The following is a 12,512-nucleotide window of genomic DNA, read 5'->3' as shown; positions in this document are numbered from 1 at the left end:
GCTCGTTGGTGGCGGTGTGAGACCCTTGTCACGCTGTGAGTCTGGTTCCCCAGACATCATGGGAAGCCACCCTTACTGCCATGTCCTTGTGGAGGTTATGACCTACGCTGCCTCCAAGCTGCCCTTCTGGGCTGGGCCCCTTGCCGGTGTGGGCGGCCCCTGGGCAGAGGCAGGAGTCAGCAGGCGGCTGGGGAGGGAGGGTACCAAGCTCAGGCGAGGAGCAGCTGAGTCCAAGCGTGGCCTGACTCCCCCCACCCCCATCTGTGGGCAAACAATGAGGCTTCAGTCAGTCAGCTTGGGCTCCTGCTGGCGGGCCACACCTCCGAAGAGCCCATGACCTCACTCGTGCCTGGCGGCCTGGGTGGGGGGAGGGCAAACACCACCTCCTTGTTTTCACTGCCCAGTGGAGGAGGGAGGGCAAAGACGGGCCTGCTTTCGGGAAGTCGTGCCTGGGACTGGTCCTGCCACCCCTGGGTGGGGCTCTGGGACTCACAGGGCCTCTCAGACAGCCACCTGTTTGGTGGCTGCGTGACGGGAGCCAGTTACATGGTCCCTGCCAGGTGTGTGTGGTTGTGTGGTTTGCATTCCAGGGCCTGGGAGACCCAGCTGGCTCTGGGCTCTCCTTCGGGTTAGTTCAGAGGCTGTCTGTGAAGTCTAGGAGACTTCTGGAACGATCCACGGGGCATGACAATACACATGCCCATTTCTGACCCAGGCTTACAGCTTCTGACGTTGCACAGACCCCTGCTCCGTGGGCTGCTGCCTTATCAAAGGCAGCGAGGCTGTTGGCGGTCATTTGAGAGTCAAAAATGTATCTGTGGGGCGTGTGTGCGCGTCTCCCCCTAGTGGCCATCGGCAGCGAGGGAGGAGCCTCCGTCCTTCCACATTTTCTGCTTTAGAGAGAGTTGTGAGCAGCCTGGCTCCCCGGCCCGAGGGCAAGTCTCTGCCTGGCTTCGCTTGTTCTTTGTGGAAGCTGCACTGCCTGGGCCCAGAGCTGCCCCTTCTGGGGACTTGCTGTCCCGTGCCTGGCCTGTTAGCTCAAATGAAGTGACATTTCTCCCAGTGCAGAGCAGGTCAGGTTAGGCTCATCAACACACATTTGGGAGATGAAACGTTCAGATGTCATTCCTGTGGTTTGAGCATAAAGTGGCCCATTTCTTTTTTCATTCCGGCTGGTTACTGATAGAGGTCGCCACTCCGTGGGTGCTTTCCTACCACGTGCAGGCAGGGGACGCTGGGCCTCAGGCTGGTTCCAGGCCCCCATTATCAGGGCTCACTCAGCCTTTTCTTAGCAATGCCTCATCATAATAGCCACCATTTCTGGGTGCAGGCTCTGTGCTGGGCCATTTCTACATGTTACCCCACTAAAGAGTTCAACCATTCTTAAGAGGTGAGTGCGATAGTTACATGACTCTTCTGCAGATAAGGAAACAAGAGCCTGGAAGCTTCTAGTAAGAGTGGGGCCTAGTAAGACTAGAGTCTAGTAAGCAGTGGAAACCTGGATGTGACTTTGATCTCTAGACCCTGGGAACCTTTGTTCTCCTGGCAATCACATCACATAGAACCTCCTTCATCCGATTCTTCCGCGGTGGCGGTGGCGGGTGGGATTCAGGTGGGAGTAGGGCGTGATGATTCAGCCACAGCAGCCCGCCTCTGCAGGGGAAGGATTCCCACATCCCCTTCTGGCCCCTGGGGAAGGAGAGGACTGAGGGATTCGCAAAGCGGAGGATACTCACGCTTGGCGAGGACTCGTCTCAGGATCGTCTGCAACTCAAAGGCAGAAATCTCGGCGTCCTGTGGGGAGGCAACCGGGGAATCGTTACTGGTGCCCTTGGGGCTGCGCGATTCGCGGAGTCGCACGTGTGTGCTGGCTGCGTGCTGCGGCCGAGCCCGGGGGCCTGCGCTGCGCGGGCCTGGACTGGGGTACTTGCACGTGCGTTTCTAACAAGCCCCCAGGAGATGCTGCCGCTGTCCCCAGACCCCGTGGCCTAGATACAGTGTCTTAACGTACAATGCGCTCCAGGTAGAGCCCATTCCCCAGCGCTCTGCAGCAGGGTCTAAAGAAGGAAGTCTCCCCTCTCCCCACGCTGGCGGCCTTGACTCAGCTCCCTCACGCCTTTCCTCCCACGCACGTGCCTTCCGCAGCCCCGGAAGCTCAGGTCTGGCTCCTGTGGTGCTGGTGAGACCCATGCGTCTGAGGACGTGCGCAGCCTTTCCCCCACGGCCGCTGCGCCAGGGGCGGCTCAGTCCTCCCAGCGTCTCTGTTCACTTTCATTCATCGAATGACCCTCATTCAAACCGAGATTGGCTTTTGCTCGGCGTTGAGGGAAGAAAAATGCTGGATAACTATGTAGCCAACTGGGGCCAAATGGCTGAGGGATATTTTTTTTTTTTAAGGAACAGGGACGTCTAATATGCTGTTGTAAGTTGCTTATGTGCTTAAAATTTAAAACCTTTCTATCTCCCCAAATAGGTTTGTGAAAATCAAGGGGAAGGGGCTGAGCTTCATGTGCCTGTGGGAGTGGAAGAGAAAAAGCTAAGAGAGCCTCGGGGTGAGGCCCAGAACCCCAAGGCAGGGGAAGAGAGCCAGAGCTGACCCTCGACTCGGGAGGGTCTGAGGCGGGCAGCGGTCCTGGGAGAGCGCCGGCCAGTGAGCTGCGCAGAATCTGAGTTCTGTTTGCAGTTCCTCTGGCTTTTGTTCAGTCTGTTTTCCTCTCCTCTTTCAGCTGATGTCTCTTTGAGGACAAACACTGTCTTTTCCTTTGTGTCAACCAGAGCGCACGACAGAGACTCGGGGAAAACCTACCTCCCCGGCCAACTGGGCAAAAAGCTTCCTGAATCCATCATCAATGTTGTCCTCACTGATGTCAATCTGGAAGGTGAGAGACAATGGATCAGACAAGGTGACAGGTGTGTGCTCTCTCTTCTGGGCAGCTCCCCTCCCCCATCACGGTCCCTGTCCCTGCCCCACTCTTGGGCCTGAACTGTAAGGTTGCTGGGATTGAGACAAAGGACAGGATCAAGATGTCACAATTTTTTTCTAGGTAAAACCCATGAGAGGAAATGTAAACGATGTGAAAGGTGTTATACTGTAGTTTCTCACATAAGTGGCTTCTCTAACATTCAGCCAAAAGGGCCTTTTATGGTCTCCTCTAATGGGGATTCCGAAGCATAAGACTAGCTGAAATGATTTTGACAGTGGCTGGTGAGCACAGCCCATGAGGAGGCCCTTTGTCTCTCAGGACAAGGACAAACATGAAGCTTCAGCGACTGAGGAGTCAGTGATGTCACATCCCTTTCTCTGTGGTGACTCCTCCCTTGACTTTGGACTTGGGATGACTGAGCTTTGTCATGTCTGTCACAGCCCTTCAGGATTTATCATTGAATCCCAGCTCCCGGGTGACCTCAGACATCTGGTCACCCAGCGCTTTCATTTTATAGAGAAAAGCGAGGCCCAGAGAGCGAAGTGACAAGAACCTGTCACTGGTCAGTACAGCACTGGTGGCCTGTCCTACACACCCCACGTGCGCACGGGGTCACTCGCCCCGATGGACAGGGTGCCGCCCAGGGCCAGCACTGGGCCGTAGCGGGTGCAGGAGGCACTGAGCAGGCCCAGGGCAGGGCTGTGTCCTTAGTTTCCCGCTGTGCTCATGAAGTCCCGGGACCTCCTACACCCCTGGGGTGGCTTTTTTGCTCGTCTGCTCCTGGGTTGGCCCAGGACAAGTGGGTGACATCAAGGAGCTCCAAGTACCTCTTCAAGGTCGCCCTCGATCTCGTCATCGACAACTCTGGAAACAGAAGGAAGCCGTGTGTTACCGGAAGGGACGTGAGCGGGAAGGACCAGGGGCAGGAATCACAGCTCAGATGGAAGTGTGGCGTGAAGCCCAGCGCGGGCGCGCAGAGCGGATTTCTCTGCAGCCCTGGTTTCTTTCACGTTCCCTGCGTAGCAGAAATCAGGGTAGACGTGATCTGAGGGAAAGTCACAGCCGAACAACTTGGAGGGTCAGATTTATTGGTGTGTTTGCTGGTTTTTGGACGTCAGTGAGCGCAGGGACCTGCACCGTGGTACTGATATCCAGACAGCCCACGCACTTCCTGCCTGGAGGAACTGCTTTCCAGTTCCATTCAAAACACCCTTGGCCTCATAGATCCTTCCCACTGAGAACCGGTGGCGGACACCGCTGCCTCCTTGTTGTTAGGGCTGAAGGCAGCGGGCGTGGAGGCCTCGGTGTCATCTGCGTGGGGCTTGGCCGTGGCTGGTTTACCCCATGCACATCCTGTGTGCAGAGAGGGTCCCTCTGCCCCACAGTGATGGTACTTAAGCCTGGGAGGGTCTTCCTCAGGCCCCCAGGGATCTTAAACTGGCCCCCAAGAGTCGCATCTGAAGAAGAAGAAAGGATAAGGAATCTCTTGGTGCTGACAGTTGGAATCAGGTTGATATCCTGAGACAAGGAAGTCAAAGGGGTGGCGGTGGGGGGTGGATGTCCTGTTGGGATAGGGAGCTCACCCTGGAGAGCAGGAGCGTTGAGGGGGTTGAGGCTTCCCAGCTTTCCCCAAATGATGAGCATGGGCTCCTCGCTAGTCTAATAGAGGCCATTAAACTGAAAATAACAACGTGATCGTGCGGCGAAATTAGATTCTGCCATTTGCTCCAAACATATTCTGACCAAACATATTCTGAGTGGCTATTTCTTGTGCTTAGCTGAGAGTAATACTAGAAGTTCATCCAAACAGCAAAGCCCCACACTGACCCTTTGAAGCAGGCGGGTATCATAGAAAAAGACTGACATTCAGAGAGTCAAGAGCTCTGCACGGGCAGGCCAGCAACAGGAGCAAGAAGGGATGTGGGCAGCGAGAAAGGAGAGGTGCAGAGGGACCTACTGGTAGTCCGCTTTCTTTTCGGAAAAGACTCGGATGCAGAAGTCCCCGTCCTTGTTGGGCTCGAAGGTGGAGGGCACGATGATGTACTCTCCAGGTGGCAGCTTGAAGCGGTTGAGCACCTCCCGCAGGTTGATGAAGGTGTCCGACCGCTCCCTCGCTCTGTGCGTCAGGAAGAAGTTTTTGCTGAGGTGGATGTTGGTCTGTCCGGTGAACTGATGAATAAACAGAAATGCGTGGGAGTGGGGGGTGGGAAGGGCTCTGTGTACATGACGTCCTGCTCACGTGTGGGATGAGCAGAGGACAGTGACAGCACCTGCGTTGCTGCAGATGAAGAGCAGCTTTCTGCCAGAGCGACGAGTGCCCACTGAGGAACTCGGGGGGTGGGGGGTGGGGCACGTGCAATGGGGGGGCCTCCCTGCAGCCAACCCTGCAGGGATGTCCCTTCCTCTAAGTGGCTTCAGGGACATTTCGTGTCCACATGGCAGGAATCTGGTCCAGATGGCGGAGCCGGGGACTGGGTCCGGGTCTCCTTCTGTTCTCCCACACTGTCTAATAATCTGCAGGTTGATCTTGTCCCTTCAGGCTTGTTTTAAGAGCATACAGGACTCGGTGAAGAGCCTCCTGTGACCCAGACCCAGAACTAAACCATGTACGGCCTCCGCCAGGCCTCGGTGGGGGCGGGGGGGAGGGCGGTGGTCCCCTGGGGACAGCCCGAGATACTGTGCCCTGAGCTCGAGCCCAGGACCTGAGCAACATCACCTAGAGGGTCCAGGGACCCACCCTTCCCAGCTACCAGCCGTGGCCCATGCGGCACAAGGTCCCCGAGCCGACAGTCTTAAGCCTTTTCCTTGTTGAGCCTGAGCCCCAGGGACAGCAGGTGACATGTGGCAGACGTACCTCGGCTGGAACCTGCAAAGGAAAAGAAGGCCATGCTTAATTCCGACTCTGGGGCGATGTGTGCAGACACTCCGCCCCCGGGACCGTCTCCTCTGCTAGCCCTGTTCTCCGTATTACCAGCAATATTGACTAAATCAGCACAGTCATTATTTTCCAAGGAACTCAAAGCAATCCCCCACTTAAGAAAAAATCTTATGACCCAGAGGTAACATGGGTTAGCCCTCAGCACCGTTCCCAGCTTACAGAGCACGGAACCAAGGCACGGAGAGCTGAAAGGCCGTGTCTGCGGCCGCCCAGTGGCCACAGCGAAGCCCACACCGGGTCCCCGCAGGGAACACAGGGCCCTGCTGTAGGTGGAACCAGCCTGGCCGGGCAGGTGTGCTCCGTGCCAGGGGCCAGATGGCCTCAGTTCGAGGCTTCTGTTGGCCACATCCAGTCTGTGTTTCCTTGGGACAGTCATTTACCTTTCCTGCTCTCAACTTTATCTCTAAAATGGGCCCAATGACATCCAGGTTCTTCCCAGAAGCTTCTGCCCCGAGTGCTGAGCTGGGGAGCTGGCTGCCGGGGAGGGCGTTAGTATTTGCCGATGCCCGCGGCGTAAGCGCTCCCGGTCCCCCCCAAGGCTGTTTTCAAGCTGCCAAGGTGGCCTCACCCAGTGTGGGGCTGGGAAGAGATTGAACCATGGGACCCTTGGGAGCAGCTCCACACACACATCCCTGGGTACCAGCTGTCACACCCTGGTGCACCCACGTCAGCTGCCCCACAGTCTCCCTGGTCCCCTTCTCCCTCTAGACCTGGGGCTGTGGGAAGCTCTGTCCTGTGCTGCAGAAAGGAGAGGGGCGAGGGGTGGGTGCTGCCCAGGGGCCCAGCCTGTCTGGTCAGTCAGTCGTCTGCCCCCACCCGGAGAGGGAGAGGTGGCCGTCCACGCACTGTGGCCGAGCCAGGCTCTCCTGTAATGCGGTGCAGAAAGAAAGAAGGACTTCTGGGCAGTGAGCGTGTCAGCACCGGAACGAGGCTGTAGCCAGCGGACCAGCGTCCCGTGTCCTGCGCTCCCGGCCAGTGTGGGCTCAGTTCCCACCCTCAGAGTATTGCCTGGTGAGGTCCCGGGTGCCCTGTGCTCAGCCGCAGCTGCCTCTGCTTTAGGGACGGGTGTGCCAACCAGGGTGCCCAGCCTGGGGGTGGTATGAGAAGGGACAGAAGGGCATTGGACAGAGTGGGACTCCCAGCAAGCCGGCTGTGGGGGCCCGGCGACGGCCTTGGAAAGTCCCGGTGACACGAAGCCAGTGCAGGGACCTCCCAGGGCCTCTGCTTTTCCTTGGCCAGGCTGCCCCTCTGGGGTCCCACCTCCGGTTCTGCCTGGGGGCCAAGAGGAGCGGAGGAGAAGGGGGGCCGTGCCCGCTCTGCCCACCTCGTAGATGCCAAAGCCGATGGTGTGCATGTCTTCGCCCATCTTCCTCTGCCGCCGCCGGTGCTTCTGGATGAGGCCCACCAGGAAGGTGCAGCCGCGCTCGCCGTCATCCTGGTCCTCGTCCTCCTCCTCCAGCTTGATCAGGTACTGCGGGTTCATCCAGAAAGTGTCTGCGGCCAGAGCGGGGCTGGGGTCAGTCACCAGGGCAGGGGGCGCGGGGGCGCGGAGGAGCTCTGCCCTTGTCTCCGGGCGAGGGGCTGAGAGGAGGGAGAGGGTGGCAGACCCGGGGGTGGAGGGGCCGGGGTCAAGGTGGGAGCCAGCCAGCAGCCCGTCAGGATGGGAGCAGGCGACGGTGGCATGGGCTGGTCAGCACGTGTCTGAGTCTCATGGGACCTAAATTAGGACCTTCCCTGGTAGTTCCTTCCCACTCACCCCAGACCGGCTTGTCTTGGAGATTGTTTCTGTCACCCTGGAGCAGGGCGGCTAGAGCTGTGGCACCCTGTCCTGGTAACTTCCCTGCCCCGGAGGTCAGAGATGGGCCTGGCTGAGGAGACTTGGGGACTAGCGCCTGTGTCCCTTGTCCCCCTGGCCCTGCCCCCTTGGCCATGGCCAGGTGTCTCTGTCCTCCCCACTGCCAAAGCCCACTTACAGGAAGGACCTGAGATCCATTCATTTTTAAGGAGACTTGTGCTGGTCGCCTTCCCTCAGCTAATGGAGGAAAACCCTCCGGTGGAGCTGAAGGCATCACCTAGTGCAGGCTTGGCAAACACTGGCCCTGCAGGCTGCTGGTGGCCCGCTTTTGTCAATAAAGTTTTATTGGAGCAGAGCCATGTCCATTCATTTAAGTATGGCTGCCTTCAGGCTACAGCAGTACAGTGAGCAGTTGCCGTAGAGACTGAATGGCCCACATAGCCAGAAGTATGTTCTATTTGGCCCTTTAGAGACGGTTTGTGATCCCTGATGCAGTGGGCAGGAGAGACGTTTTTGTCTGGGGCACAAGGCCTCCCCGGTACCTCTGGACCTGCCACTTGGTGGCTGCATACTTGAGGTAAAGGATGAGAAACGCCAGAGCTAGAGGGACCGGTCAGCAGATCCCAGGCTGACTCCCTGCTCTGCGGCCCAAGTACGCCACTTAGAGCTTCTGTTTCCTCACTGGTGACAGAAAATCAATATATGACCCTGACCTGCCACCAGGGCACCTAAAACACGGACTCCAGAGTCAGCCAGCCTGGGAAGTCGCTTACCCTCTGCAATTCCCTTGTCCTAAGGTTGGAGGTGACAGTAAAGAACCTGCCTCCAAAGTCTGTTGAGAAGATTAATTCAATCATGTATATTCCTAGCCCCCAACTGTGCCCCCTCACTGGCAGATGTCATCCCGATGAGAGCATTTCCGAGGGGTGAGGGGACAGGAGGCCTGGGCCATCAAGGCAGAGGAGTCAGGAGGATCCTTGGAGGATGGACTGGAGGAGAAATAAATCCTTACCCTGCTCTGAGCAGGGCCCATCAGCACGTGCCATGTGATTGGGCACTAGGGTTGCTGGGCAACCACCAGGGCCTGGGCATGCGGAGGCCCAGGGCATGAGGTCCCCCGGCAGGGCTGGGCGGCTGGGGTCAGGTGGATGATGAGCCCCACGGGCAGGAAGCGGACTGAGTGCCGCCTCTGGGGGCTGGTGGAAAGGCCACGGTACTGGGAATCTGGGGCTGGCAGAGGATGGCCCAGAAACAGCAAGGCCTGGGTTCAGCCTGGCGAGAAAGGCGGGTGAGCGCAGGAGGGGATGGGGCTGAGGAAGTGGAGCAGGGTGTGGGGATGGAGACCCAGGGAGAAGGAAGGCAGAGCTGCCTCCTCCAGGCCGCCCGCTGGGTGCAGCTCAGCAGGGCAGGGTGGGGCGGATGCCTTGGCTCCGGGGCCTTACTCGGGTAGTTTCTGCAGCCCCCTGCTGTGGATCCCCGCCGCCAGTTCCCGTCCACCTTGGTGAGCTTCCACTTCTTGTAGGAATCGCTGGTGAGGGTGTCGGGGGTCAGGTTGCAGATCTCCAGGCGGGAATAGTGCCTCAGGAAGTCGCTGAAAGACATCCTGGCAGAGGAGGGGCACGGGCGTCCACATTACAAGAGGGCACACGGATCAGCCATGACCATGGCCGGGCAGAGCAGCCGGGAGGCAGCGCCTCAGGGAGGTGGCCACCAGGTCTGTCACAGGAAGGCACAAATTCCAGCCCTGGGGCGGCCATTTTCGAGCCTGGTGACTCTGAGCAAGTTACTTAAACCTCTCTGGAGCTCAGAACCCTCATCTGTTAAATCGGGAGCCCCGAGGATGAGATGAGATAACACACGGGCCCCTGTCTGGCCTTCAGCTAGTAGTCAGAGGGAGGTGGCAGAGAGGGGCCCAGACACACACGCGTGGGTCCCCTGCGCTAAGTGGCCAGTTTCTTAAGGAGTTGGGATGAACCTCCGGGGGAACGCCCATCATTTCCCCGTCTTCTCTCGGGACCTGAGCGTGACTGCAGGGATCCCTCACAGCCTCCTCTGCTCAGCTGCTCAGCTCTTCAACCCCAGGGTGGAGACGGACAAGTAAAGGGTCGGGAGAACGTTTTTGTTCAGGGTCTTACAGGGATTTAAAGTGGCAACAAAGCCCAGATCGCACGCCCTGGGCACTTGCCACGAGGCTCTCACTACTTTTCTAGTAAAGATGGCAGTGCAGACGCCTCTTCCCTGGGACCCCCCACTCAAATCATCTTACCAGAATTCTCCGTCTTCATGCCGTCTGGTCAGCCTCTCCCTCACCTCGGGGTCCACAGTGTTCCAGTTTGGGCAGCTGGAAAACCAAGTCATGACAGAGCTGTTAGAAAGGCATGTAAGGTGCTCACTTCTCTGCAAGGCCCCCCGAAACTGAGGACCAGGGACACGCTGCCCGCGTCCGAGGGCCCAGACATGCGTGTGCCTAAGAGGTGCTGGGGAGCAGGCGGGAGGCTGCGTCATTCTGGAAGGCTGCAGCCAGGGAGAGTCCAGGAACAAACACAGCCCACCAGGGAGAGATGAAGGAGCGCTGGGGCCCGGACTGAGACAGGCTGGCAGCAGTTTAAGGGGCCTCTGACCATCGGCTGACCCAGAGGCCCTGGCTGGGGTCTCCCTGCCGTGGGAGAGGGCCAGGGACAATATGTCAGACCTGCCCGTGCTGGGCGGTGGTGGAGGAGTGGGGAGAGGCTGCGAGGGGCTCATGAGAGATTTCGGCCCCGTCGTAGGCATAGCAGGGGTACCAGGAAGTCCTGCAATCGCCAGAGGGACTTTTCTCTGGTCTTAGGCTCAAAGTTTATACCCTTAGAACAGGACAAGTGTTTGGGGGAAGAAAGGTGTACTTTTTCCCCTTGAAGGTCCAATAGCAGGGAAGTCTGAGCGAGGGAAGGCTGATGCATGAGGGGATGAAAGGGGTGAGCATCACAGGGTCCTGGGCCTTATGAAAGGCACGCGCTGGTTCTGTCTTAGGGGGCTCACCTGCCCTGTGGGTCCCACTCCGTGTGGCTTCTGCTCTCGGGGCTTGCTCCTCAGCACCCTGCTCGGTGCCTTCCCCTCACTTCCCCAGCCACCCCCCCAGCAGGATACACCCTCCAGGCCCCCACGGTGCCCCCCTCACTTGTCATTCCACTTCCCGGTCCACTCCACCTCTCCCCAGGGGTTTCGGATGCGGATCAGTTTCTGCAGGCTTCCTCTACATTCCACCTGTAGGACGGGAGGAAGGAGTTCAGTTCAAGCCAGGCCTGGAGGTGCTGGGGCCCAAAGCCTCCTTCTCTCTGAGCCAGGGCAGGTTGAGCCCAGGTAATAAGGGGTGGGATCACAAAAAGGCAGAGCCTCACTGCTGTCCAGCCTTGATGGGCCCTTGGACCCAGCCCTTGGAGGACCTGGGCTCTTCAACATTAGTTGTGAGCCTGAAGCACAAAGGCATTTATTCTAGACTCTGTGCTGGCATGTCACCTCCGACCTCAGTGTAACTATAATAGGATGTACTTCTGTCCTAGGAGCCCAGGGAAGCTCCGCCGCCTGTTGGAAGAACACTGGTGATAAGCAAACCCAGGGCATGATTCCTGATGGAATCCTGGATTGGGGGCCACTCTATAAAGTTATATTTGGGAGAAAATAAAAATATGGACTATTAGATGATGTCATTAAATTAGTGTTTATTGCATTGGGCCTGAAAAGAATACTGGGATTTTTATGTAAGAGAACTGAAGTGTTGTAACATCTGCAAGTTACATTCAAATGGCTCAGAAAAAGACACCCCCCGCCAAGAGAGACCAAGTAGATGTGGCAGAATGTTAACAACTATTTATTCTAGGGAAGTAGCATTTGTATGTTTACTATACTATTCTTTCAACTTTTCTATAGACTTGAAACTTTTCAAAATAAAAATGTGTGTGTGTGTGTGTGTGTGTGTGTGTGTGTGTGTGAAGACCTGGGGTCTAGTCTGGGTTCTGTAATTAACGGTGAACTTGGACCACTTAATGATATCTACAATAATAATAACAGCAGCAAGTACATCTATGTACTTGGACACAATGTTTCAGGCGCAGTCTGGGCACTTCACATATGTTAACTTGCCTGACTCCCCATGACACCCTTACGGTGGATATTATTATTTCTGGTTTAAAGGTGAGGAACTAAGGGACAGAGTTGAAGTCACTTGCTGAGACTCCACAGCTGGCAAGCGGCAGAGTCAGGTTTGAACACGGGTTTGGGGAGACCAATGCTTTAGGGAGACCACATGTGAAATCTCTTTAGAGAGTATAAAACACTATGCAGAAGTAAAGTGTCCTTTCTTTATTTTTAGCTGGTCCAACAAGGAAGGTAGTTCCAAAACTCAGTAAAATCAGAGCCGGACCCTGCGGCCACCAGAGGGCAGCGCGCGCCCAGAGACCCAAGCTCCGGAAGGGACCGGGAGTCCCGTTGAACTCCAGGAATGCGAGGCCTGTTCTGAAATGGCTGTGGGAACACGGGGGGCCCACTCTGTAGTCACAGGCAAAGGAAAGACCCCAGAACAGTCCCTGCGGGTGTTACCTCCTCAGCTCCAGTGACAGAGTACGCGTGTCCCTTTACCAACTTCTGGAACGTGATGGCCTCTGAGTCCGCCATACTGGTGATCTGGAAACACGGGAGAAATCAGCCCTGGCTGGTGCATCCTCCCTGGCCCCTCCCTCCCTTGCTCCCTGGTATCCGACGGGCTGGGCTAGGATGCGGGGCGCACAACTGCAGGGGCGTGGCCCCGGGAGGGCATAGCGCTGGGCGTTCCAGCTCCTGGACTGCCTCCTGCTACCACTTCAGACGCTGAACTGCCATT

General features: G+C 57.3%; 1 protein-coding gene across 1 annotated transcript in view; it reads right to left on the bottom strand.

Annotated features, from left to right (window-relative positions):
- Positions 1 to 12,512, bottom strand: part of CAPN2 (calpain 2) — a 44,917-nt gene that overhangs the window by 6,544 nt on the left and 25,861 nt on the right. Inside the window, exons 6-15 of the mRNA XM_090263482.1 lie at positions 12,233 to 12,316; positions 10,815 to 10,900; positions 9,924 to 9,998; positions 9,100 to 9,260; positions 7,187 to 7,356; positions 5,779 to 5,790; positions 4,882 to 5,093; positions 3,752 to 3,788; positions 2,807 to 2,872; positions 1,737 to 1,794 (exon numbers count right to left, since the gene is read on the bottom strand). Coding sequence (XP_090119608.1) covers positions 1,737 to 1,794; positions 2,807 to 2,872; positions 3,752 to 3,788; positions 4,882 to 5,093; positions 5,779 to 5,790; positions 7,187 to 7,356; positions 9,100 to 9,260; positions 9,924 to 9,998; positions 10,815 to 10,900; positions 12,233 to 12,316 — 961 coding nt within the window. The remainder of the gene's footprint in view (positions 1 to 1,736; positions 1,795 to 2,806; positions 2,873 to 3,751; positions 3,789 to 4,881; positions 5,094 to 5,778; positions 5,791 to 7,186; positions 7,357 to 9,099; positions 9,261 to 9,923; positions 9,999 to 10,814; positions 10,901 to 12,232; positions 12,317 to 12,512) is intronic.

Source organism: Furipterus horrens, unplaced genomic scaffold (genome assembly GCF_987537825.1).
Source record: "Furipterus horrens unplaced genomic scaffold, mFurHor1.1.pri manual_scaffold_15, whole genome shotgun sequence".
Classification (NCBI taxonomy): Eukaryota; Metazoa; Chordata; class Mammalia; order Chiroptera; family Furipteridae; genus Furipterus; species Furipterus horrens.
This window is presented reverse-complemented; position numbering and strand designations above follow the sequence as displayed.